Here is a 26586-nt window from a genome sequence, read left to right as displayed (position 1 = left end):
GCTGGGCCTCTGAGCTCTAACATTCTCAAAGATGCTGCGGAAATACCTACGACTTCATGGCTTGCCTGTCTAGTTTAGTGGTTATCAACTTGGGTGATTTATGCCTCCGCAGGGACAAGTGGCAATGTGGGGAATCATTTCAATTATCACAGCCAGGGGAAGGGGTCCAATACTATTGGCATGGTGGGTAGAGGGCCTGGAGCTGCCAAACACCCTCGAAGTACCAGTCATAGCTATCAAAAGTGCTGAAGCTGAGAAACTTGCCCTGGACAGGATGAATACTGTAATCCCATGCTCCCTGAATTAAAGCATATGCTTTCTATATTTCCCTTTCTTGTTTTGTTTTTCTATTTGTTTTTAATTACTTTTGAGACAGCACAGGATAGGTTCGACATCACCATTTTATTCCCTCCGTTTCCTCAATTGATGGGATCGCAGGCATGTCCAATTTATCTTCCATTCCATAGAGAGTTTTCCTTTCTTTTCTTTTCTCTTTTTAAAAAGAAGATTGTGGAGAAATACTTACATGAGTTTGCAGTGAGCACACACTGTCTACATTGTCAAGTGTCTTATTTTCTTTCCTGTTGCTGTGATACATCCAACACTCTGACCAAAGCATCTTAAGGAAAAGAAGGTTTATTTGGCTCACAGTTTCAGATTGCAGTCCATCATGATAGGGAAGCCATGGTAACAGAGACTTGAAAGAGCTGGTCACATTGTATCCATGGTCAATGATAGAGAGGAATGGACTAAGGCATGCATGTTAGTGCTCAATTCTTCTTTCCTTTTCACTCATCCCAGAGTCCAGCCAATGGAATGGTATGGCCCACATTCCAGGTGAGTCTTCCCACCTAATTAACCCAATCAAGACAATCCCTCACAGGTAGATCCACAGGCCAGCCTAACCTCAGTCTCAATGAACACTCCCTTCCCAGGCCTGTCACATGTGTCAAGTAGACAAGCAGGGTGAAGCATCAAGATAAGGAAACAAAGGATACAGATGCAAATTCAGTCTCAACTCAGGTTCTAAATCTACTCTTTCATCCTTTTCTACCTCAAACCAAGATTTGCCCTGCAGCATCTCAGTTTCTTTTGACTCCAAGCATTTCATTCAGCTTTCCCCTATGTAATTAATACACAGGCTTTACTGATTTTGCTATTTTTTTCATGTGTTAATATTCAGCATTGAAACCTGAGACGTTACACATGTGAAGGTGTGACCTGTCAGGGGGTTTTCAGAAGATCCTGGTGCTTGGTCTTGTGAATAGAGATCTGGGGGGAGATCACTGGGGTCATCACTGTGACCCCAGGGCACTTGGTTAAACAGGGCAGTTGTGTGACTCTCCTCAGAGGATGCATTTAAGTTGATGGTACAGATATGTATAAATATAGATTATATTCTCAACCTTAGAAGTCAGGATGGGAATATGTTAAAATATCAGTGATAGTTATCATCTTGATTACAAGTAATTCTTTTCTAGGTACGTGTTTTTAGTTTCTCCAAGCTTTTGACGTTTATGTATATTAAGATGCAATGGGGATTATTTTGAAAAGAATTAAAGAGCCATCTCTTCTATATCTTCTTGGATCTTACATTCTAAAGATTTCTCCTCGAAAGTGGCAGGTTAGATGTTGCCAAGCTGCTGCTAAGAGATAAATTGCTCTCCTGCCTCCCCAGCTGGGAGTCATGTCTGGGTAACAGCTGCTTCGATAATGACTTTATTTGTGATAGATGAATTCTTACTTTACAGATGCTGAAATAACTTGGTCCAAATGAAACTGTGTTGGACCGTTCATTTGTCCTTTTTCCACTCATAGTAGGTGCCAGGATAGGTAGTTGTGGGAGAAGGCAGGAGAATGCTATGCCATTGTTTTCCTCTTCACACAGGCGAAGCCAGTCAGCCATGGGCTCCTGGAGAGCTCCGTGTATGGATGACTAAGTCACAGCAGCGATACTCCAAGCACCATGTGTAGCTGAGTCTGAAGTCTGCTCCCACCCCTTGTGCCTTTTTACTTTGTGTTTTGTCATGGTAACATATGGAAATATAGTCCTGAGAACGATTGTTCTCACCTGGAAAAGAGTTGCTAACTTGCAATGGAGGAAATGCAGGGAAGCAGGTAAGAATCTGTATATTCTTTGTCACAAGAGAGTGACTAGACACCTTTTACTCTATTTCGTAATTATAACTTCTGTCTATATGTCTGTCTGTCTATCTATCTGTCTATCTATCTATCGCCATCATTTATCATCACTCATCTATCAACCATCTATGTCATCTATCATCTATATTTATATATCATCTATCAATCTATTTAATCTATCCATCTTTGACAATTTCATACACACACACACACCACTCTGATTACTCTCATTCACACAATTTGTATCCTCCACCCTTACCTTCTTCCCTACCAATCTTTACCTATAGTCATCTTTTTTTTTTTTTGTCTTGTTTTCTGTCCACTGAATTTAACTCAAACCATCTGTTTGACTATGAGTTTGAAACTATCTGTTAAACCCTGCTGGCTTCACCAGTAGGTACCCAGCTGGCCTCTCCCACCATTACAGACTCTCCAGCTGGAACCATAAGCCAAATAAACCCTTCCACATTCACTTCTATTGCAACAACAAAATGCGTTAACAGTGCAGCAAAGGCCTTTCCTTGCCATCTGACAGGCAATCCCTGTTCGTCCTTCTCATTTCACAACAGCCTTCTCCGAAGTGGAGGCAGACCCCCTCATGCTCATTGTGCTAGCCTGGCAGATGCACACTGTGGTCATTTTAAGCATGCACTGCACATACTTGTCTCCACTTCTAATTCTAGATGATAGGCAACTTGAAACCAAAGCCTCTTGTTTGTTTTTAATGTTCTGGGCACTATGTACAGTGACTGGCCATGGAAATTCTTTGGCATTCTGCACTATTTGTCCTATGACCCAGTTCTCTCCAGCTTTGGAAACAGCACATGCATTTCTGAACCTTTCCAGGACCATGCTTTCCTGGTGGCTCTACTTTAAGATTCCTTTTCTAAATCTCTTACTGATCGCTTTGTCCCTGAACTCACTCCAGGACTCATGTGGTCCCTTCTGGGGTACCTACTTGCTTTATTTCTCACAGGGCCAATTAACACATCCTTCACTTCGCAAATGAGAGTAACAAGCATGACCTACTAAGAGGTGTCTATTGAAGCAGGTATTTTAAAAGACTGATAGAATGCCTTCTCCCAAAGTTGGTGCCCGGGAAAAGTATTTCCTTATGAGTACAATGTTTGAAAACATGAGTACAATATACCCCAATTTGCTTTCTCATTTATTCTGGCTTCCAAGAAGTCCATATGTAGGTTTAGTACTCAATGGAGCAACTATCCTTATATCCTGGGTTTGTTTTTTAATTGTAGTCATTTCTCTCCTTCATCTGAGTGTATTCTGATGATTTTTCTGAATTAAAAATAAGAAATGGGCTTGAAGTGACTATTTTACTTACACAGTCCCATTCATAAAAAATGAAATTACCTTTAAAATTATGTATAATTATATTTGCATATAGGATTAACCAGGCATCCTTCTCTCCTGAACTTATTTTAAATTGTGGTTTTATTATTTTTTAGTTCAGATCTTTTGTTAGGTATGTAGAATTTTAATTTTCCAGGTTTCCCCCTCTCTTCTTATTCTAAAGCAGGCTGGATTGGTCAAAACATGCCAATTAGTGATAAAGAGCCTAGACTCAGAATGTTGGGAGTAACAAAAGAGAGGGAGAATGGGGAGAAAGGGGCCAGGGAAGGGGAAGGAGGACCTACTTTTTGAGCCCTGACAGTTTGCAGACATTTCATTTATACTCCCAAGTGATGAGAATTCCATTTTATAAGATAGAGGCGCACAGTGGTAAGTGACTTGCTCCAAGTCTTATTTTCTTTTTGAGGAAGTCCAACAAATACAACTATCTCATTATCTCATTTTGTTATCCTTTCCTGAAACTTCTCTTTCTGCCTTTCTTCTTGAGTTTAGCTATTGGCCCAGTCCTGTTATCTGCTTACTCATGTGTTATTCCAGAAGCCCGGGAGTCATCTGCACTTTCTCTCCCTCACTCCCTGCTTAATTAAGTTTCTGCTTCCAGCTCACTCTGCCTCTTTGATGACTTCATCCCCCTCCCTTTTCCAATTGCAGATTTGAAAGTCTGGGCCCCAAAGGTTCTTGCTTGGGACTTTTTCAATAGCATCTTTACTGTTATTTTTGCTTCTAATTTCTTCTGCACCATGCAAGGTAGGGTGGAGGGTAAGTTGGGGAAATGGGAGGTGAGAAGGGAGGGGAACTGGGATTGGAATGTAAAAAATAAATTAAAAAAAGAAAGGAGGGTAAATTCTGGGGTTCTACAGCACAGGAGTGTGAATATAGTTTATAAGTTGTCATATATCTAGGGATCACTAGAAGAGGGGATTTTGCTATAACTTTTTATTATATCTCTATAGTGAATACACTATAAAACAAAAATCCCCTCTTCTAGTGATCCCTACCCAGTGCACATGTAGATCAAAACATTGTATTGCACCACAAATATCAATGTTATTAGTGTTAATGCAGAATAAAAATCCCCCATTGGTGTACTTAATACACCAAAGTAGGAATGCCATGAGGTGATGAATTCTTCTCAGCCATGCCACAGGACAGATTGGTTTCTTAAACCTCCAAGGAAGAAGTGGTATGCCTCTATTGACATTCTTTTACCTAATATCACAAGACAGGTAGAACAATAGACGATTCTGGCAGGAAGGACATGTGCGTTAATAACACCCAAGACTAATGTGGGCACTCTGGTAGAAAGAATGTTCCATGTGAATGACTATAGATTTTGCAATTTATGGTGTGCTCCAGACCATGTCATTTGAGCCCAGGTCAATCTGTAATTGACCATCTTGACAGCCATAAAGAGCAGTGGCCTACATGTGTCTCCAGCGTGGCTGCCAGTTCACAATGGCTTAGCTGCACCACATTGCGTTCTGTCATCCTTTCCAGCCCTTAGAGTTTATGATCCATATGATGCTTACAGGGGAGCTGACCTAGGAAGAATCTTCTGTTGTGCTCTGACCTTCTTATCAATTCACTGTTAGATTTGCTTGGTTCTGGCTTGATTTCAGGTGCGTGAGTCTGTATTCTTTTTCCATTGTCAAATATGTTCCCTCAGTGTCAGTAGAATCTTTAATTGGACTGGCTGTATAAACCATGTAATGGCAAGGAGAAAATAATGGAAGAGTATGCTGAGGAGGCAGCAATACAAAGTGAATAGATCATATTTTTGTACTGTTAGTCTCATTTCCTCTGAATGTTGAGATGTGCCTCCTAGAAGTGATATGGGTTATGCTTAGAGTTGATGATCAGTGCTTCTTTCCAAATGAACACCCACTCAAACAGCCCAGTTCGGAAGTCTGGAGGGACTGTCAGGTTTTACATCTCTAACAAGCTCCCAGGTGATGCTAAAGACTGAGTAGCAAGCACCCACACTACTAAATCAAAACACCAGCTCCCTAACTCATCACATTTAATTTTATTCCACAGCATGTTTAAGGGAATGTTATTCTCAGGAAGATGTTTGGGATTAAAATAATTAAAAAACAAAACTGGAAAGTACACACATTTATGTATCTCTTCTTTTCATTAAATATATATCTGTTTGGCAAAAAAAAAATGTTAGACTCTTTTATACAAAAACAAAGCCAAAAACAAAACAAAACAAAATAACCCCAAACCCTTGTAAATTGTAAAGACCTATAATAATTACAACGGTGTAAACTTGGATGTCTGACAGCTTGACCTGGGTTGTAGCAGAAGCCCCAGGGAGAAGGTGACATGGAACCATTGGATAGCAAAAGCCAGCCTCCTTAGAAGCGGTTAGGTTTTAATCTACTTGAGCAGGACTACTGACTTCATTTGTGCTTTCTGCTAAGGGGCTGGGAGCTTAAAGAAATGAAGAAGGCAGGTCTGGGCTGGGGTAAGGAGAGGAGGCCCAAGACTAAATAGTGTGACAGAGAGGTTGGTCACGGTCATGGTCACAGTGCAGACAAAGAGCAGGCATGGGCTCTGTGGACTGTTCGGGAGACCTGATGCTGAAGAGGGCTGTAATGAGGCTGCTGCTGCTGCTACACATGGAACCAGAGTGGACCAGAGCAAGGTCAAGGCCAGGAAGGGAGAGAGAGGATCTCAACTCACATAGAGCTGATTCTAGAGAGAAGGGGTAAAGGTGGTGGCCTTTGGTCTTCTTGTCCAGTAGCAGATTTACCCAATCCTGGCCTTAGACATTTCTCTTGGTTTAGTGAGCAAATTTGAGGCAGCTTGGGGCAAACTGGGTTTCCTACTCCAGGCAAGAAGGAGATGGATGGGAGGGTATACCCGCAGCAAGTTAGAATGAGAGGACTATTTTACTGGTGGTGGCTTTTGCTCATGACCTACCAGTGAGCTGTAGCAATGGAGTGATCTAAAACACTCAGTCAGAAAGTGGATTCAAGGAGATATCAAGATGCCAAAAAAGGGTCAAAAAAAAAAAAAAAAGCAAGGGCTAAAAATGAGGCCAAAGGAAGGGTTGACCCGCAGCTTCCCACCATCAGAGGATGGTCCCAACATGTGTTTGTGCTCCTCTCTGCTGATAGCTAGATCTTCCAGTTTGGGAGGAATGTGTCCAGGCCCAGCCACTTCAGTTACAGTCATAGACGAAGTCATAGTTACTGGGCTCCTTGGGGATGGGCGGAGGCGCATCTGGAATCTGGATGTTTTCCAGGTCCAACAGGCGGAGCTTGATCTCCATGCTCAGCAGGGTGTCCAGGTCATTCCGTGTCAGGTCACTCAGCATGTCCTTCCCAAGCAGTGCATTCAGCCCATCTGTCCAGATGCAATACTGGTGGGAAAGGAGGTGACAATTACCAGAACTTAGTACACAGCACATGCCAGGCTATCTTAAGTGTTCATTTAATACCAATACCCGTGAAGCCGAGACTTCTATTACCATCCATTTTTCAAGTTAAGGAAACCAAAGCATAAAGCAATGAAGTAGTGTGGAATAAGTGGAGTGGGGAGGATTGGAACTCAGGCAACCTGACTCCAGAAGCTTGTTCTTATATACAAGAATGTTTCCTTATGGAACACAAGGAATTGGATTCCCTTGACTGTGAAGTATGACAGTGTTATTTAAGATGAAGGTGGAATGTAAACAAATGTCTGCACTTAGCAGCACACCATGGCTTCCTTTTCTTGATACTCATCACAGTTCCCTGTTGAGTAAGTAATGCCTTCTTACCATATTTAAGCATAGACACTGACAAGTCAGTTTCACTGTGGAGCCAAGGTAGCCTTTGTGTGCCTTAGCAAAATAGAGCTAGAAAATAGCCTTCAGTTGCCCTTTTTTTGGGGGGGGGGTTTACAAGACAGGGTTTCTCTGTATTGTTTTGGAGGCTGTCGGTCCAGCCCGGCCTGGAACTCACAAAGATCTGCTGCCTCTGCCTCCTGAGTGCTGGGATTAAAGGTGTGTGCCACCACCGCCCGGCACCCATTGTTTGATAACCAAAATGTGTAACATCTTTGGTTATCTTAGGAAGATGTAGGTTGACTGCCTATCTGGACCTCCTGTGTCTAGGTCTCTAGTGCCCAGAACTTTGAGTGATTGATCCCTGTGGACATCATCTCATTTGGAAAACACTCTGGAGTACATTATTAAGGTTTTTTTTCTTCATAAAATGAATGAGTCTTTGCTTCTTCAGTAGAATGTGAAATTTTGGGAAGAAGGAACCATGTCTCATTTATTCGAAGACCTACATTATTCTTGGAAGATTCCCCTTCAGAGGGTAGAGTTCTACTCTAATTTCTAAAGAGAACCACTGGTGCCTGGAGAAAGCCAAGATCTCAAAAAACTTCTTGTATATTGGATGTTGCTCATTTACTTGTTAGCTGGTCTCTGGTCCTATACAGGACTCTATGATGACAATTGTCCTGCTTCTTGCTGGTTTGGAATTCCTCCTAACATTTGCTCTAGATTCCTTCCTTTCCTGTACTTGCTAGGTCAAGTTGCAATTCCAGATACTAATGAGCCAAAGTACTAAATTTGTGATTACTCAGGCTGTGTTCCACCATGTAATGGGGCATTTTAACAGAAACAACCACTGTGATATGAAGATAATTCTGCCACAACACATGCTAATGGCACTGGTGTGAGCCATGCCTGAGGAGATCAGCATTAACTGTAAAGACTTTCGTATACCTCAGCTGTGTGATCTCAGACTCAAGGGTGGCGCTAAAACACTTCTGGAAGCCCCAGCCAGTGTGCTCATGGATATGCTGGCCATTTTCTGAACATATCCAATCAGGTATTTCCTCACAAATTAGGGAGAGGAATAGGGACCTACTTCCCAGCCTTGAGGTAACTAATTGTTTGTCAGGGGTGAGGAGACTATTGATAAGAGCTGCCCAGGTCATTCTGACAAAACATTCAGGTGTGGTGACCACCAAGTCCTGTGCTCCAGAAGGCCTTCACAGCTCTCATAGCATGTCACAGTGATCCCTAAGTCTTGGGACTACTGTCCTTGAACAAAGCCTTCCCAGGCTTGGCCTCCTTCCTGGTACAGATTAACCTACAGGAACATTGCTTTTGAGAAGCAGCAGGCAATGACCTTTTCATCAAAAATTACATTGACCAATAAATGAAAATCTTGTACTACTGAATTTGAGTTGGAATTCTCAGCACTAATTCATGATATATTTTATGATAAAAATCTCACCATTAGCTCTGTTTTCCAAATAGCCTAAAATTATAACCAAATTGTAATAATTTTATCTTTTTACCAAGATTCTTCCTGGTGGCTAGTAAAAGTAACTAGGTTTGACAGAGAAAAGACAGAAAACATACAAGGTGAACCTGGACTATCTTGTTCTATCAGAAAGGCAGAAAGTCTAAGACATGGGGTGGTGTTGTTAAGAGTCATAAAACAACTTGATGATGTATACACTATCCTGAATAGGGTAACCTGTATGCTAATAAAGACAACAACAACATATAAAGACAAAAACATGTTTAAATTTTGACTTCATAATGATACTCAAAAACTAAACAAACCTTTTTGATCTTCTTTAGGACATGCTTATTATCTTAAATTTATAATGAAACAATGGAGTATTTGTCCTGCCATCATGTATTCCAATTTTAGGATACACAAACAGTTGTTGAGATCTGATTCTACTTTTATCTCTCACTGAGAAATAAAAATGGAATGACAGAACTGAGACACAGTTTTTTGCAAACTCTAGTGGATCCAAGGATTAGGCAGCAGTAATTCTCTGATGATGCTAATCTTTAAAAAAGGCAAGAAGCCAAAAAGAAAACACCACTGATGTTACTTAAAATCTGAGACTTAAATACGTTAGACTTCTGACTAAGAGTATCAGTAAGCTATTTCGGAAAGAGAGATGCTGCAATGATGCTGCAGCTTGGGGTAGATAGAACACCTGTTTCACAGCTGTACACATCCTACTCCTAAAACCCTGGGACTATCTTAGGCTACGTGGAAAATTTAAGGTTGTTGCCAGTTGCGGTAACAGAGATTATTTTAGATTATCTAGGCGATCCAGTGTAATTCCAAGGGCCTTTAATATCAGAGAGAAAAAAGAGTCAGAAGAGTGAAAGATAATGGATTTTACTATGGAACAGGAAGTGAGAATGATTTGAGGAGACAACTCAAGTTGTCATTGATGAAACTGATGGAGGCCAAGCATGCAGGTGATCTCTGAAGTAGAAAAAGGTAAGGACACAAGTCTCCCTTGAGAGGAGAATATAGTCTGTTACTTCCTTGATATTAGTCCAGGGAGACTCACAGTAGACAGCTGCCCTCCAGAGTGTCTATAAATCTGTACTGTATTTAATTGGGGCAGGTACAGAGAGACATAGGTTATCTATAATTATCCTGTGTGCTTAAGTAACAAATGTGCATGTACATGTGTGTATGTGTGCATGTGTGTGTGCATGCATGTGTGTAGCAGTTAAAGCAGAAAAGAGAGCCTCTGTGTCTTTGTGTGTGTGAGAAATAGCGAGAGGAGAGAGGGAGAGAGAGAGAGAGAGAGAGAGAGAGAGAGAGAGAGAGAGAGAGAGAGAGAGAGAGAGAGAGAATCACAGGGTGGAAGTATCAGTGCTCATCTTGCCCTTTGTTTGAGACAGGGTCTCTTTTTAGTGTTCACTGTTGTGCGTGCCAGGCTAGGTGGGCCCATGAACCTCTGGGGATTCTCCTCCTTCCACCGCACTGCAGAAACAATGGGGTTACAGACATGTCCTGCGGTGCCTGGCTTTCTCACGGGTTCTAGGTATTAGAACTCAGGCCCTCACATTCCTTTCATTGCCAGGTATTCAGTTTGGGGAGGTTTCTTTCCTGCTACTTGATAAATGAGGAAATATGTAACAGGACTTTCTTCTAGTTTATGTAGCAAGTATGAGGATAAAATGACACTAGATGTGCAAGTGTTTTGAAGATATTGAAAGTGCTCATAAGCATACAGAGTCTATAAGACATGGCAGTAATGTTAACACACACACACACACACACACACACACACACACACACACATATCCTTGGCAGTCCCAAAGCGTTTCTCTATATCAGGAATTAATACACATACCGGGAAAAATAGCTTAGCATTGACTTAAGTAACATCCCAACTTCTTCTATTTTTGGTCATTTTCTATGTCTCTTATATATCTTGGATATGCTGGACTGTTCATCACCACAACTTGATTTAAAAACAGAAATAGGAGGCTATGTATCTATTTTCAGACAGATGAAGACAAAGTCTTACCCTTCTGCAAACTAAATGTCAAGTGACACAGAATTATATTTAAGCACCATTCTAAATGCAGGATTTGTACATAATCCTTCCTCTTTCTTTGGGATGGATAATTTTATTCAAAACCTTCAAACCATTGAAAACCAGACACTAAATACCTTTTAAATGAACTGAATCTCCTCAGGGAAATGAGAACAAAAGTCAGATTCCATTAAAATGTTCCTTTTCTCCTAAAAGCTGTTTGTGCAGTTACATGCAAAACAAAAATTTGAATGGTATTATCTAAAAATAAAGTTTCAAGCATGATGTTGGGGTCTAATTTACAAGAAAAAAAGTTAAATCAACCATAACTGCTACTTTATTTTACAAATGCATTTTTCTAAACTTATGCTAAATATTTTAAATATAGCTGACAGTGTGCTTCAAGAAGAGGAACAAATTATACATATAACAAGATGTCAAAAAGGAATAAAAGCATCTTGGAAATAAAATTCCAACAGCAGAGACAGCCCTAAACCTCTTAAAATAGATTGAGACTTGGTAGAGAAACTACTTCATCAGATGGTCCTATGAATAGAGACACCATTTTATCTGGGGAAGCTCTAGAGCAAAGATTAAATATTCAGTATGCATCAAAGCCCTAGCCAGGGCCGCCTTTTCCTCCAGATTAGTTAGGCCCTTGCTGAGCCTGAGTCATTTGTACATCAATTTTCTTTAGGACCATTTTAAAATTTAGACCCCGAATATCCCCCAAAGGCCATGCTATAGGAGAACTACTGGGAAATTCTAGAACTTTCAGGAGTGGACCCAGTGGAAAGAGTTAGGTATTTGGAGGATGTATTCCTGAAGGAGAATATTGGGACACTGGCCCTTTCTGCTTTCTCTGCCTCCTTGTTGCCACGAAGGAAGCAGGTTCCTCCTCCATGTGCACCTGCCCCTCATTCAGTGCAGCTGACCGTAGACTCAAGCATCAGAAAATAGTGGTCAGATGTAACTGTTATTCCAAGTGACCTCAGGCATTTTGCTACAGTAAAGCTGGGTAAGACACGTGGCTGCTGATTCAGCTGCTAAGAATTCCGAGTTGTTGTAGCTGATGGTTGTTAATGTTCCCGTTCCATGTCAACAGGACACCCTTTTATCCATGATTCTCACAAGCAGCATTCTACAAGAAGTGGCATTTCCTCCTTTCTAGAATCTTTCCTTCTTTATTTTCCTTTCATAAATCTGTACCAAGAGCCCTTACCTCATGCTTGTCAGGAGCAATAAAATTCAGTTGGCAATTTGAGTCATACAAGATGGAGAAAGCAAGTTCAAGCACCTCCTACGAGAGAACAGAGAAAATACCACGTTAAACAAAACGGGAGTTCTTAATACTACAAATGGTTGAGCTTAAACATGGAACATGGTTTTTCTTCTATCTGGAGAAGAGCAATCATGAGGCTGGTGGGAGGAAGGATGTGTTTCTCCAGGTTCCCAGCATGAATTATCCTCTGGATTCAGTACAGACCTGCATGAACCATCTCATGTTCATAAAGACACAGGCACCAAGCCTTATCACTGCCTCTTTATGGGGTAGGGTTTTGAGAGATTGATGGCACATGGCCAAAGCAGTAGATCTCCCTTCCAAGAAGACAGAGAGGTAGTAAACGTTTTAATTAGTGGTATTAGGGGCTGATCAATCTTAGTCACTCCTAGCAGAAAGAAGCCCATAGAGATATGGATGCCCCCAAATATAGATGCTATTCCAGAGGTAATGAGACTTCTGAGTAAACCCCTATCTTGATACTTACCATTGGATCTTTGTACCACTGCAAGCAAAGGATACATGAATCCAAGATTTATCCACTAAGACATAGGGTATAGAGGAGGAGCGTAGATGCCAGTGTCAGAAGACACTAATGCACACTTACTAAATTCAGACTATGGGCCAGACCCACAGTGCCAAGGACTAAAGGCCACTTTCATTTCTTTGTGGCTGCATAACTTTGGCTGGAACACCAAATACCATATCAAATGCATATATGTCTATGAGAGGATTTGCCTTTGGCAAGTGACTAACATCACAAAGCCCCAGAAAGAATATTTCAGAAGAATTAAAGAATTCTTCCAAAATAACCCCTGAGTACCTTGTGTTAGCTGGATCTACTCTGAACACAGCCTACTGTCAAGCTATTGCGGCTCTCATGGAATTCTCTGCCTGGCTCACCTCCAGCTGTCCTCTCACTAGGAGGGGGCAGTTTTGCTCTGAGGCTAGACTGCCATGCATCTCACATTCAAAGGGTCCCCTCACTCTGCCAGAAATAGAAACCCTGGACGAGAAGGCTGCTGAGTCATGGATGCATACATAAACTCTCTTCATTTCTTATTCATTTTCTTCCTCAGCCCTCCATTCAGGCTTCAGTGAAGTTATGCAACTATCAAACAAATAAGCAAGCACATCTTCCACTGAGGTTGGCGCCTGTTTCAATAACTATCTTAAGGTCTTTAAATTTATAGTCAAAATGTCAATGGTCACATGAGTGGTACCATAAATTGATGTCATCTTTAAAAGAAATCGATAAAACAACACATATCAGCAACCATGAGTCCCACTCCTGGGAGTATTTTCAAAAATCCCCAAGCAAGTCAAAGTTACATATTATTAATTGTAAGAAAGTCATGAGAAATTAATCCCTCCTGCTCCTTTGGTATTAAAGAAATCACAAACAGCAAGGTAATTATGAAGGAGGGTCTGATGCTACATGAAAAAAGGCAGGAGAGTCCCTATTGATCACACTTGTGATAATGGAGAATCTTTTATCAGGAGGACTCTGACTCATAGCTGAAAGCTTGGAGGGAAAGGAGGGATGGCTTTGCTTTGAAACTCTAGCTACAGAAAGTCCCTTTGCAAAAAAACAGGGCAACCTGAATTTCACCAAGATCTTTCTGCCCAACCCTGTGCAACACTGTGACAACACTGGTGTAAACAACAATACAGCCAAGATGAATGCTCTTTTTTAGGTGCTGAAGCCACTGGCAACCAAGATATTGGAGCTGAGATGTGCAGAAAGCAAGAAGGTAGACAGGAAGGAGCACGATGACCTTGGGCTGTGCCCTCCTTTGACATGCATATGCTTCTCAGGACATGAAGGATCTGAGCTGTCATGACCTAGATTCCTGATAAATACAGGCAGGAAATGGGAAATTCGTGAGAATGTCAATTCCCACTCTAATCTCACCAGGGCTGCCTGGGAGGGGTGGGAGGAATTAATTCTCTGAACTGCATGCCTGCATGAAAGGGTGCTATCATTTTTAATGGGTTTTATTGACTTTGCTGGCTGCTGTCACTGAGTCATTGGTGAAGGTCAGCTCTCTGACACGTCAAGAAAGGAGGATACAAAGCTGGGAGCAATGGCACCTCTCAGGCCAACTCTCTAGAAACTGCCACCTGTCCAAACTGCCTGTGAGGAAGACAGGCTCCAGGTGGCAGCTGAACAGGCTGTCACAGATTTGGGGCAGTGTCTCCCTCTGGGCCTACACCTACACACCTACACACCTACACACACACACACACACACACACACACACACCACACTCACAGATAACTAACACATCAGGGCTTTGCTGTTCACTACTGAAGGTCTTCTGTTTCTTCTGGACTAAATTACGTGAAAAACTAGATGTCATACCAGGTCATCTCCACCCTGGTCCACTGATGCATGGTGCCTCTTTGCCTTGGCCAGGAAAGCTTTTAAGGGGCCTCGATGTAGGGAGAGATGGGACAGACAGGAAAAGCTAAACATTCCCCAACCTGCTGAGGCCTATGAACACACACGGTCCTCTAGCTCTGGGATTTGTGACATGCAGAGTCAGGAAACACTCAGAGAAACAGTGCCTTAGCATAACGAGGCATTTGAATATGCACTCTTCCATGGGTAGATGATGGACTGACAATATGAGTCAGAGTTTTATACAACAAATTTTCAGTGTATAGTGTTGGTTGCTATTTTCATATGACTTTGGGTAACTTAACACACTGGTCATTTTCCCCAGAGCTCATTTAATCATGCAAGTTCTCCAACCACCCAGTCACTTTATGGGTGAATTGTTTTGATGGAAGATGCATAATATTGTTTGGAACATGTGTGTATATTAAATACAACTATAGATGTAGTAGATTTCACACCTTCTCATCTACACACCCATGAACTTGAATTTCTATTTTAAAAGGAAGAAAAGTTGTATCTTATACATGCAGCAGAGACTGCCCTCTTTGTAAGGGTGAACTCTCGAACCTTCTGCTCTAGTTTATCTGAACAGCTCCAAAGTTCTCCAAACCCCCTTCTTTAGTTTTCCCTGTCTAGCCCGTGCTGCTGATTCTTTCCCAGGAAGAGCTGCTCCTTCCCACAAGGAAGTGCACTGGGGCCTCTTCACATAACCTCTGTGTTTATTTTCTTGAAACATGATAAATTATAACTATGTTTATATATAAATCCTAATCCACTGGACACCCAGAACTGGGGCTAGATCATATTAATCTCTATTCCTAGTGTCTGGCAACAAAGAAGATGTTCAAACACTTAGTGAATGAATGATGAAGTAAATCAAAGATTTTTAGCTAAGATGAGAGAATCTAACATGCTGTATCAAGTTCTCATAGACTATGCTTCTTATTTTGGTTAGAAAATCACATGGAAAGAGAGAAGCTGGGCCCTGTGAAGCAGTCAGGGAGACATAAGTAGACAGAGAAGGCAAAGCAGGGTCCCTGTGATGGCATCTTCTTTTTCCTAGATGACACTGCAAGGAGAAATGGTGGGGAGGCATGGGGGGGTGAACATCAAAATAAGATCAACAGGAAAGGGGAGGAATAAGTGGCCCTATAAAATACCCCAGCTGGTGTCCATTTGTGGACTCCAGCCTCGGGCTTCGCTCATCCTGAAGGACAAAGCAGTTTCTTTCCCTTTATCCACATCATGGTCTTCTGCCTTTCCCAGATTTTCAGGTTTTTTTTCCTCTGGACAAGAGAATGAACTCAGCAATCTCCCGGATGACTACCAACAGCCCCATTACATTCTTTCTGAGCATGGCAATATGGTAGCTTCTGTCACAAAAGATAAATTCATATCTGAACCTATAGGATCCACTGAAGTGTCTTTAGGTAATGTTTGATGACTTTCCAGCTACAAGCCCCATATTTTGGAAGACAAGTACCAAGAATACCCGACGAAAACACACAGCAACCCATCAAAGACTTTCAAAATGACAGAGCATAAATTTAGAATCTCTATTCCTAAAAAAATATCAAGTCTTGCATTGAATTTTTATCCACCTGTGATAATTCAAATGTCAGAAAATTTTACTGTGAAGAACCCTATACTTCTTGTCCCCACAAACATTTTCCTGTTGGACTGACCTCTGTTAACTCTAGTTCTATGAGATTGGGTCACGTCTGTCCTGGTCACCATTCTATGCTGGAGCTCATCAAATCTCTGAATCTCAATACTGACCTACAGAATACATAAACAGGTGCTCTGCAGCCAATATCTCAGGGGCAGGACCAACTCCCTTTATATTTCTATCCTATGGCCTTTGGTTATGCCAGACACAAGCAGATGCTAACTGTGTGACAAGATTAAGTCACTAGCAGTTTTCTTTGAGCAGAGTCTCTCATTTCTGGATGCTAATACCTAAGATGGTCTTGCTTGGCAGTTAGACTTACAGAGAGACCTGGTGCACAAATTTTCAGAAACTGTTCTCTAGCTGCAAAAACTGCCTGAAGAGCTAGTACTGGCCCTTGGCTCATGGATACCAGGCAGGGATGGGTCTACTGTGGGCACACTTTGGTTAACTCTTCCTTGAAACCAGTACCACTAACATTAGGCTGGAAGTGACAGGAGAGGTTGGAACACCTGCTAAACACAGGAAGCAGCTTCCACTTATGGTCAGGTTTGTCTATTTACAGCAGTGTGCCCTATCCACCCATCTGTCCATCTGTCTGTACAGCAACTTTCTATAGTTCATCTATCTATTTAATTTTTATGAGCATCCTGAAAATAATGAAAACATCAGTACTTTAGGAAATATCATTTGCTGATTTGTAAGCGAGGGCCATGTAGTCTGGAAGAAGGCCAAGTCTACACATGCCATATATTCTTGAGATCCCATCTTCACATGCATGTTGGAGACCTGGATTTTCTCGCTCTTTCTTCTTTTCATATATTATTTATGATTTATTAAAGCTTGCCTGAGGGTTCAGAATGCAAAGCTAGCCATAAGTCATAGAGGTCAGGCAATAATGATGTACACCTTTAATGCCAGCAGTCATACTAGCAAGCCACAGAGCTAGACACTGGGGCATGCACCTTTAATCCCAGTACTCAGGAAACAGGCAGATGGATGTCTCTGAGTTCAAGGCCACACTGGCCTACACAAGAGTGAAGAGTTACAGAGCTCATGCCTTTGATCTCAGCACTTGGGATCACACACCTTTAACCCAGCAGTAAGGAAGTGGAGACAGGAGAGACATGGCTGAGCAGAGAAAGGAATACAAGGCAGGAGGAGACAGGAACTTTTGCCTCTGAGGGTTCGTGGAGATAGCACTGTCACTGAGGATTCATGGAGACAAGATAGTCATTTCAGCTTGGAAGAGGTAAGATCTACTGGTTTGGCTGCTTTGGTTTTCTGATCTTCAGCTTGAAGCTTGAACCCAATATCAGTCTCTGGGATTTTATTAATTGTATTACAGGCTACCAAATAATCAATGTTCTTTATCTTTTAAATTTGGGTTTGTTGAGTTTTTTTCTGTTTTCAGTTTCATTGTCTCTTCTCTAATTTCTATTCATTTATTTCTTATTAAATTTCTCCTCTTTCTAGTGTTTTATGATAGGGACATTAATGATTTCAGAGCTTGCTTTTCTTCTAAGTACATAATATAAATTTCCTTACAAATGATGCTTTTACTGCATCCCATACAACTTGTTTTTGCATTTTATATACCTCAATACACATAATTTCTTTTAGGACTTTAATGCATTGGTTATTTAGAAGCATGTTGTTAATTTCCAAATATTTGCATTTGCAATCTCATTTTGTTATTGATTTCTCCTTTAAATCTACTGGGACCCAAGAATATGCTTTGTAAGATTATTGTTCTGAAAAACTTAAACATTTCATTTCTGTCATGGTGAAAACCAAAGAACAGATTTTATGGCCCAATATGGATCATGGTGAATGTTTTCTTGAGCTCAAGAAGAACTCGTATTGGGCTTCTGGCTGGATTATTCTGTTGAAGTCAATTGGATCTAGTTGATTGTTGGTGCTTTTCATAGCACCAATATCCCTTTGACTGCCATCTTTCTTGATCTCTATTAGTTACTGATGCTGAGGTCCCCTTTTACTTTGTCTGTTTCCAGACTCATGTATTTGATATTTCTTGTTAAGCTCACATATGTGCAAGGTAAGCTTGTTGTGTCTTCTGGGAGAAACAGCTCCTTGATAATATCCTCTCATCTGAGGTTTCATCTCTATAAGGTCAATTGAGATACCCCAACTTTCTTTTGATTAGAATCAGTATGGTGTGTCTTTCCCCATCCCAACACTTTAAACCTATATTGGAAGTAGGGTTCTTACAGATAGCATATAGTTCCTAATTTAACAAAAAATCAGTTTGTAGTTGTTGAGCATTCTCCATGTTCCTGTTGCCATGACAGTAGCTCAGAGATGGCCTCCTCAAATCATTACCCATCCACTTCCAGTGTCTACGAATGGGGTGTCATCTGAGGCCCTGTGGGCAAGAGGCCACAGCAGGAGCTGATGATTCTCAGAATGTCTGGTGACAAAGGAATTTTGGTGCTCCCTGAATCAGATGACCTTTCCAAATGGATAGGAACCATCCACAAAGCACTGTGCCAGCTGTGAAGATCTGAGATATACACTCTCCCTGGAGTTTCCCAGCTGCTAGCTTGTTCCTCACAGCCTCCCAATGTGAACTCCAGAGCAACATCTGCCTGGACATCTGTAAGGATAAGTGGTCTACTCTGTATGAGGTCAGGACCATTTTGTTCTCTATCAAGAACCTGATAGGAGAACACAACATAGCCCTTTGAACACACATGCTGTCGAGTTCTGGAAAACCTCCATCACTAAGAGCCCCAACCCCAACTGTCCAGCCTCCACGCCCCCTGCCCCCTTGCCCATGGTGTCCCTGGTTTTCCTTAGACAAAAATAAGGTCTATCCTTTTCCTTATTTCTATATAGGTCTCTGTTTCTTGAGCTGTGGTGTTATTTTTGTTTTATTTCTTTTTGTTCAAATTAAGTTCACCCTTACAATGTATATTAAGTAAGTTAACTTGGATCATTTTTGTTTGAAAATCAGTTTGAAAAGTGCTATCTTGTATTTGATGTACTTAGATGATACCAAAAGTTATCAGTGATGCATTTAGATAAATATGAGTATGCTGACAACACTGTTTGTTCTGCCCACCCCCACTTTGACCTTCTTTTTAAATGTGGGCATGGCAGTTGTTTCTTTCTGTCTCTTTAATTTAGCTTCCATTCATTCCACTTATCCACTTGTTTTAACTATGCAATAGATACTACTGTGATCTACATAGCAGACTTTGCATAGATGACTAAAATACTAATAGTTTTATTTTATTTTCACCTTTTCTTTCCCTGATACTACTCCTGCTTTTAGCTCAATCTAAATTTCTAGTCCTCATCATTTCCAATCTGACAAAACCAGTTCATTTGAACACTACTTGTATAATGTTGACTTTTTCCTATGGTAGCCCACAATATTTTAAATCATAGTTATAATTTTCCAATCTGACAAGTCCTACATCTGTGTCATTCTGGTAAAAGTCAAATGATTTATACAGTCTAAAGAGAAACCAGAGCCCTGATTCAGATGATCGCTTTATTTCTGTAGGCTGTCCTACCCTACCCCTGCCTCTTAGGGTAAAAGGAGGCATACCTCTCTCTGTTTCTCTCTCTCTCTGTTTCTCTCTCTCTCTGTTTCTCTCTCTCTCTCTCTGTTTCTCTCTCTCTCTCTTTCTCTCTGTCTCTCTCTGCCTCTGTCTCTCTTTTCTTGGAACATATTAGGTACTAGGAAAGAGTCAGGTATTTAGAATGATAGTATATGTTAATATATCAAGAAAATTGGGGTTTGTTTTTTCTTGCATGTATATGTATGATTATGTGTGTATGCATGAGTGTTCACATGTTTGGTATCACATGTGTGTGTGCTTTCTGGTGTACATGCATGTGTATGCACATACATCTGCAGGCTCAAAGTTGATACTAGGTGTCTTCATAGATCACTTTCTACTTTACTTATGGCCACAGGGCCTCTCACTAGACCTGGCACTTGGTTCAGCTTCTTACTGTTGGGAGGAGAGTGACAACCCTCAAGAATTTCACATGCTGGGGCTGACACAGGGAACTTCTCTTTAAGTATTTTACAGAGCTCCCTGTTCCTAGGCAGCATGTTCAATCCATGGCAGACTGCTCTACTGCCAGCCAGCCCTCCTAGCTTTCTGGGATAGACTCTTGTGTTGTCAATTTCTTTACATGGCTTCCTGCTCAGTTCAAGTGTTACAAAACCAGGAGCCTCTCTGGAGCTGAGAAGAGCCTGTGCTCTCTGAGACTGAAGAGGGAACACCTGACATGTGGAACATATGGAAATCCCTGCTGGTGTTGAAGGAAGTCAGCCCCACAAGAGGCAAACCATGAAATCTGGGGCTCGTTGCCACAGTTTATAATGCTCTTTGGAATCTAAGAATAACACCATCCTTGTCACTGACATGGAAACCCCACAGGTACTACACAAGAGATCACCCAGACTCTAGAGTGTCCAGCATCCCTCCATATTATTTTGCTTGTCACAGGAGTACCTTCTAGGCTTGTGCTGTGATGGGCTTAGCAATGAAGGAATACACATGAACTTGAGTTGAATTGCATCTATACATCACAAGGAACAGGGATCTTTCAAGCAACACCCTTGCCAGTATCTTTCCCTTCTAGCATCCTGAGCAATACTCTCACAGGACTCCTCATTTTCTTTGAGCATAGCAGTAGGACAATGGCCCTTTTATCTTCATTTGGAATCATAAAACAGGGGGCATTTATGTTATTCCAGGCTGATAAGCAGAATATATGTGTTTTTTTCATTCCTCTTGGACACTGTTTTTAGAATCAAAGAACTAAATTATTGATCCACATGGCATTTGACACCCAGATGTCTTAAGAGCAGGCTGGTAAATCTAGATTTGTCTTATTTTGTTTTGTTTTTGCTATGCAGACCCGGCTGGCTATGATTTTCTTGTCTCATCCTCCCTTGTACTAGGATTACAGGGGTGTACCACCACACACAGCCAAATATTTTCTTTTTTAATGATGACAATGGGTATAAACAAAGAACTGGCTCCTTAATGTACCCTCTGACCTAGAACACAGGACATTATCTGTCTTTCTAGATTGTGTTACCACATTGTTTTCACATAAAACAATGTGGACCATCATGGTGAAAACTTTCTGGTAAACCAGGAAGGGATGGAGAGAAATACTACATCATTAATGGGTACCTAAGCTTGTATTCCTGGGCATTGCTCTCCTTTAAGCTGCGTTTGGCTACTTAATAGTCTACATTCTGTGGTGCTGAAGGGTATACAATACTTAATGTTCCCTATAATTCTTTGAGTCAGCTGGTGTCAGTCTGTCTCAGGCTTCACTGAGATTCTGGTGAATCATTGTAGGGAGAAGGGATAACATGAACAAGAGGTGAGAAGAGGTCTATGGAATGGATGAGGATGAGCAGAAGAGGTTCATACAAAGGCAGAGGGAGAACAGTCATTGCAATTTCTAGGGTCAAAAGTAGACAGGAAGTGGGGCAACAAGGGAGAGCAGGCATTATAAAAGTGATCAGGCAGAGAAAGAGTGAGGATATCAGGAAAGGAAAAAGAAGAACTGAGATGTACAACTCTATATAAAATACCCTTGGGTCCATGGTGACCCCTCCCATACATGCATGTACATTTCTATTAGCGAAGGCTGGGATCATTATGGTGGCTCACTGCATTGTACAGATACAGCCATTTACAATGATCTAGAAATCATACCTTGTTTTGTTTAAGGGCACCCTTCTCTTTCATATGAGGGCAGTCCTTTCCCGTCACCACTGCTTTGATATCTGCCACCGGCACTGCAATTCATAAAAATAATGAAAGTTATGACACCATTAAAAGTTTCAATGTCCCTCTGAATGTGGGTACCAGCTAGGAGGCCAAGACAGTCTATGGAACCTCTAACAGTGGAGCCAGGGTTTATTCTCAGGTCACTCCAGTTTCAGCCCTACTTCACTCAAGCAATTGGGGAGCCCATTCCCAATGGAGAGATAATATTGCAGCCCAGATACGGAAAGGAGGGCCTGGGTCCTCCCCCAAATGATGTGCTGGACTTTGATGATCCCCTGTGGAGGGTCTCACTATTCCTGGGGAGTGGGTGGTGGGTGGGTTGGGGAGTTGATGGGAAGCAAGGGAGAATGGAAGGGTGAGGGAATGGGGGAACAGATATGTAATTTTCTATAAAATAAAAAATTGTGGCAAAAAAGATTCAATGTCAATAAAGGGGCGAAGGTACTCATTAAGTCTGCTACCATGGTTGGCACTGCCTGAAGCTAGCACAAGAAGAAAAAAGAAGAGAATCAACAAGAGGAAGAGGTCAGGCAGTGTTCAGAGACTATACAATCAAGCATATTATATTCTGGTAAAAACGTATCTCTAGCATGATAGTTCCATTAATACAATTTCGTTCACTAAAACCTAAAAAACACCTATCATAGTGGTGTTGTAACTGATGGTATTATAATAGATGCAGCAGTAGGTAATAGTGGTTATGACAATATAGGTGGCACTAATACTGGCATTGTAAGGCTCTCGTGTGCTAGGACCAATGCCTAATGCTTCGTATGTATTGATACTGCTAGCTAGCATTTGCATCTACATTGTTTGTTTCTGAGTAGTAGAGAAACAGAGCAAGCAGATCTAACCCAAATCACTTGTCTAACTGCACAGTTTGGAACTCTGTTCCAAAATCTTTCCCTTTCCCAAATCGTTAATTTCCTTAACAATTCTCTAAGGTAGGTTTGGCTGTCCTTGTTCAGCAGGCAACAAAATAAAAAAAAAAACTTCCCTTTCTGATAGAACCTTTGGAAAATAATACCAGTTAGATAGAATGATGTTATCTTATGTCTTGCTGAGGAGTAGGAGGAAGATAAGAAACAGAAAAGTCTCTGCATTCAAATACTCTTTTAAGATCAAATGAGAGGGACAAGAATGAATAGGATGGTTCAGAACCTCGATTTAAAAACAAAACACTAAGCTATCCAATCTCAAATCTTCCAGTCCTACAAATGACAGTGAATCTTGCACATGCTGACTAGCTCAGCTTTGCCAAAGGAGGGCTGGAAGTAGTCAATTCCCTACACTTTCTTAAAGGTAAACATGATGGCAGATTTCATAGTTAAACCTTGTACATTTTCTTTCTTTTTTTTTTTTTTTTTTGGTTTTTCGAGACAGGGTTTCTCTGTGGCTTTGGAGGCTGTCCTGGAACTCGCTTGGTAGTCCAGGCTGGTCTCGAACTCACAGAGATCCGCCTGCCTCTGCCTCCCGAGTGCTGGGATTAAAGGCGTGCGCCACCAACGCCCGGCTAAACCTTGTACATTTTCACTGAATAAATTGATTATAAGGTTGATAGCAAATGACAAAATTGTAAGTTTACAGAACATTAAAACAACAGATCAGGAGGGTCCTTAAAAGCTAATGTCCAAGGATTGTTAAAAGAGGTAAGAACTCTGCCTAAGTGCGGTAATGTGCCCAGAGCTCTGAAACTCAGAGAAGTGAGTATGTGATAAGCTCTTCCAGAATCTCTGGAGGCTTCTTCACCATCTACTTCACAACATTAACACCTTCACCTTGTAGCCCCAATTCTAGAACATCCAATTCAATTTCAATATCAGTACCTGACTTCTCCTTCTAGGCACAAGGAAGACAATGCTTCTCAGCAACTTTTCAGCTAGCTTGGGTCTTGTGACTAGGTCCACCAATGGAATGTAAGAGGAAATACATATATAGACTGAGGTACTAAAAAGTCCCTGTCTGCCATTTCTTTATGTGTTCCTTCTAGCTAATGCAGGTATGGATGGCAAAGGAGAAATTAGCTTGTGACCCCAAGTGACTGGTGCCTTACCGTCACAGGTAAGAAATCTTTTGCTGGGCTAAGCCTCAGAGATTTAGGGCTACCAGCTCATGTGCCACAGTATAGCAGTGTGGCCTCTCCTGACTGGTTCAGCCCTATACCTGAGATGCCTTTTCTTTCTGGTCCTCTCTTGGCATCCTTAGATTAGGAATCTTGTAGGTGGGTGCTATGATGCCTAACCCTACCTTGAACACTGGCTTCAGGTCTCACAAGTTCACTTTCATTACCAAGGACTAGCTTTGCTGCTATGTGGCTGATCTGTCTGCAGGGCATATCTGAACACTAGAACTTGGTTACATTTGCAATTGAGACACTGAGGGGAATTTTAAATCTAATTAGCAATGCAATTCAAAAAACCTCCTAAAGCGTCATCTGGATTTTGAATCACAAGTACATTGTAGAAAATCCTTTGTTATGAGATATGAAATGTTTAATGAACTCCACAGTGTCTATCCTTGACAAAAGTAAGTTACCCCTTGGCTTTGAAAACATGTAAAATGGGACCAGGAAAATACAAAACTGCCACGGATCAGTCTTTTGAATCCTTAATGCAAAAGCCTCATAGAAGGAAATCTCTTTTCACTGGATATTGTGGCTGTACATATTTTATATTTAAATATCCATTGTCCCCTATCAGGGAGATAAGCTGCTGTGTCGCTCATGGGATTATGACTAAAAAGAAAACACAAAATTCTAAAAATATATTCTCTTTGAAAAGCTGCCCCCCCCTTTCTTTTCATCGCTTTTCTCTAGCTGTACTGGAGGCCTAGACATGGGGAGAACTAAAACCAGTGTCCTCTCTGGTCCAGGGGCAGAACAGGGCTCACACTCACACAGAGGGGAGCGCATGAGGGCTTCAAAGACAGGCTGGCTTTTTGATCTGGTCTTTTTACATGGGAGAAAGATAAAGGAGTAGGGCACAGAGCTGGGAGAAACAGATCATCACAGAAAGAAGCAGCAAGTACCCTTCCTCTGGGGCACACCTTCATTTCTCACAATCACTCATTTAGGAAGGATTGACAGGAAGTAATTCAACACTGCCCATTTTGCAGATGTGAAGTCAAAGTTTCAAGAAGAAGAATCTCTTGTACAATGTCAAACAGCTGGCCAGGGACAGATCTGGTCTTAGAGCTCCATGCTCTCTTACTAGGTCACTATCCTTTTGTGTTCAGAAGGTGTCAGCATCATAATGAGAACAGGCACAAATATGGGCTTCACTCCAAACACATTCAGGAAACTCCTTGTTGGTATCTTGTGAGAAACTTTAATTATGATTTAAATGAGAAATATTCCTAAAAAACAAATGTGACCACTATGATGAAAACACTTTTAGCTTTGTTTTTCTGGGGCCAAATCAAGGCAAACCATCTCCAGGAAGCAGTTCTATGCCTTCTATACATGCTGTGTGCAGATACCCTCAGTAGAAGAGTCTGTGGAAGGAGGGTGGAGGAGGTTTCTCCAATGGTTAGGATAGAGCTCACCCTCCCTACCCTAGCAGATCAGCCTCATAGCATTGAGTGAGGGTCCACACTGTGCCTTTGCAACTAGAAACAAAGGCTTTGGGAGCTCATTCAACCTTGTCCTACCACTTTGGGTTTACATTCTCAGAGTCCTAGATCATATATCATGCAGGAAAATAGTAAATTAAATTTGGCTACTGAGCTGTTTGGCTGTATGCAAACACCTTTATCTTACTGTATACTAACCCATGACTGTCAACTAGCTATCCTTAATGCTTCTCTACTTCACTTTCTTCATCTATAAAATATGGATGAAATGTCCCTTCAGGTTGTACAGTGATACCTTATGTAAATTCTGAGCACAGTGCCTAGTATACATTATGCACTTAGCAAATGCCATCTGCCATTATTCCTATTACCAATAATCTGCACTAATTCTCTCAGTAGATGGAGGGACCTGGATTCTTCACTGTGCTTTCATGACCCAAATCCCCCACTTTCCCTGGCTGTCAGCTGCTTTCCTCATCCTCTATAATAGGCTTAATCTTTGAGGAGGGCATTGGCCTGTGCTTTCCCCTGATGCAGGGGCAAGGAACACTGGCCTAGTTTCTTTCAAACTGAGGCCTTGAGGGGCACCGGGCATGGCTAGGAAGCAAATGAGTCTCATGTTTAGTGGGAGTGATGGTGATGACAGCCTGTCAGCCCTGGGAAGGAAGCAGAGTGAGAGGAGATGCAGGGAGGTGTGGATTGTCAAGGGGCCTGTTTCCTGGCAACCAGAAAGAATATGAAGAGCAATGGCTCAAAGCTTTAGGGAAGACGACAGTTAAGAAGAATCCTTCAATCAGCACTCGTTCCAGGTGTAGTAAAAAGGTCCAGTTAAACTATTGTGATTCATCAATATCTTACTATTCAGCCCTGATTAACTCAAGGGGTGGAAGATAATCCCCCTGCCTCAGGAAAGGACAGAAGCACATGGCAAAGCAATGACTCTTACCATTAATTAAGGAAAACTATCATTTTTCTCTTTGTTTTCTTTTATTGAAATGGATTTTTTTCATCAGCTATATATCTTGATTACAGTTTCCCC

At 41.4% G+C, this 26586-nt stretch overlaps 1 protein-coding gene and 1 pseudogene across 5 annotated transcripts in view; both read right to left on the bottom strand.

The window, feature by feature from the left end:
* The window catches only part of LOC110341178, a 39565-nt pseudogene extending 37659 nt beyond the window's left edge, over positions 1–1906 (bottom strand).
* Positions 1907–5520: 3614 nt separating this feature from the next.
* Positions 5521–26586, bottom strand: part of Elmo1 (engulfment and cell motility 1) — a 515537-nt gene continuing 494471 nt past the window's right edge. For 4 of the 5 annotated variants that reach the window (XM_040755636.1, XM_040755637.1, XM_005071815.4 and 1 more), the window contains 3 exons: positions 21903–21985; positions 12050–12127; positions 5521–6883 (listed from right to left, as the gene is read on the bottom strand). In XM_040755636.1, coding sequence (XP_040611570.1) covers positions 6683–6883; positions 12050–12127; positions 21903–21985 — 362 coding nt within the window. In that variant the 3' untranslated portion in view covers positions 5521–6682. The remainder of the gene's footprint in view (positions 6884–12049; positions 12128–21902; positions 21986–26586) is intronic. The other variant, XR_005880782.1, reaches the window with a different exon arrangement.

This window comes from Mesocricetus auratus, unplaced genomic scaffold (assembly GCF_017639785.1).
Source record: "Mesocricetus auratus isolate SY011 unplaced genomic scaffold, BCM_Maur_2.0 Super-Scaffold_100013, whole genome shotgun sequence".
NCBI classification, from domain to species: Eukaryota; Metazoa; Chordata; class Mammalia; order Rodentia; family Cricetidae; genus Mesocricetus; species Mesocricetus auratus.
This window is presented reverse-complemented; position numbering and strand designations above follow the sequence as displayed.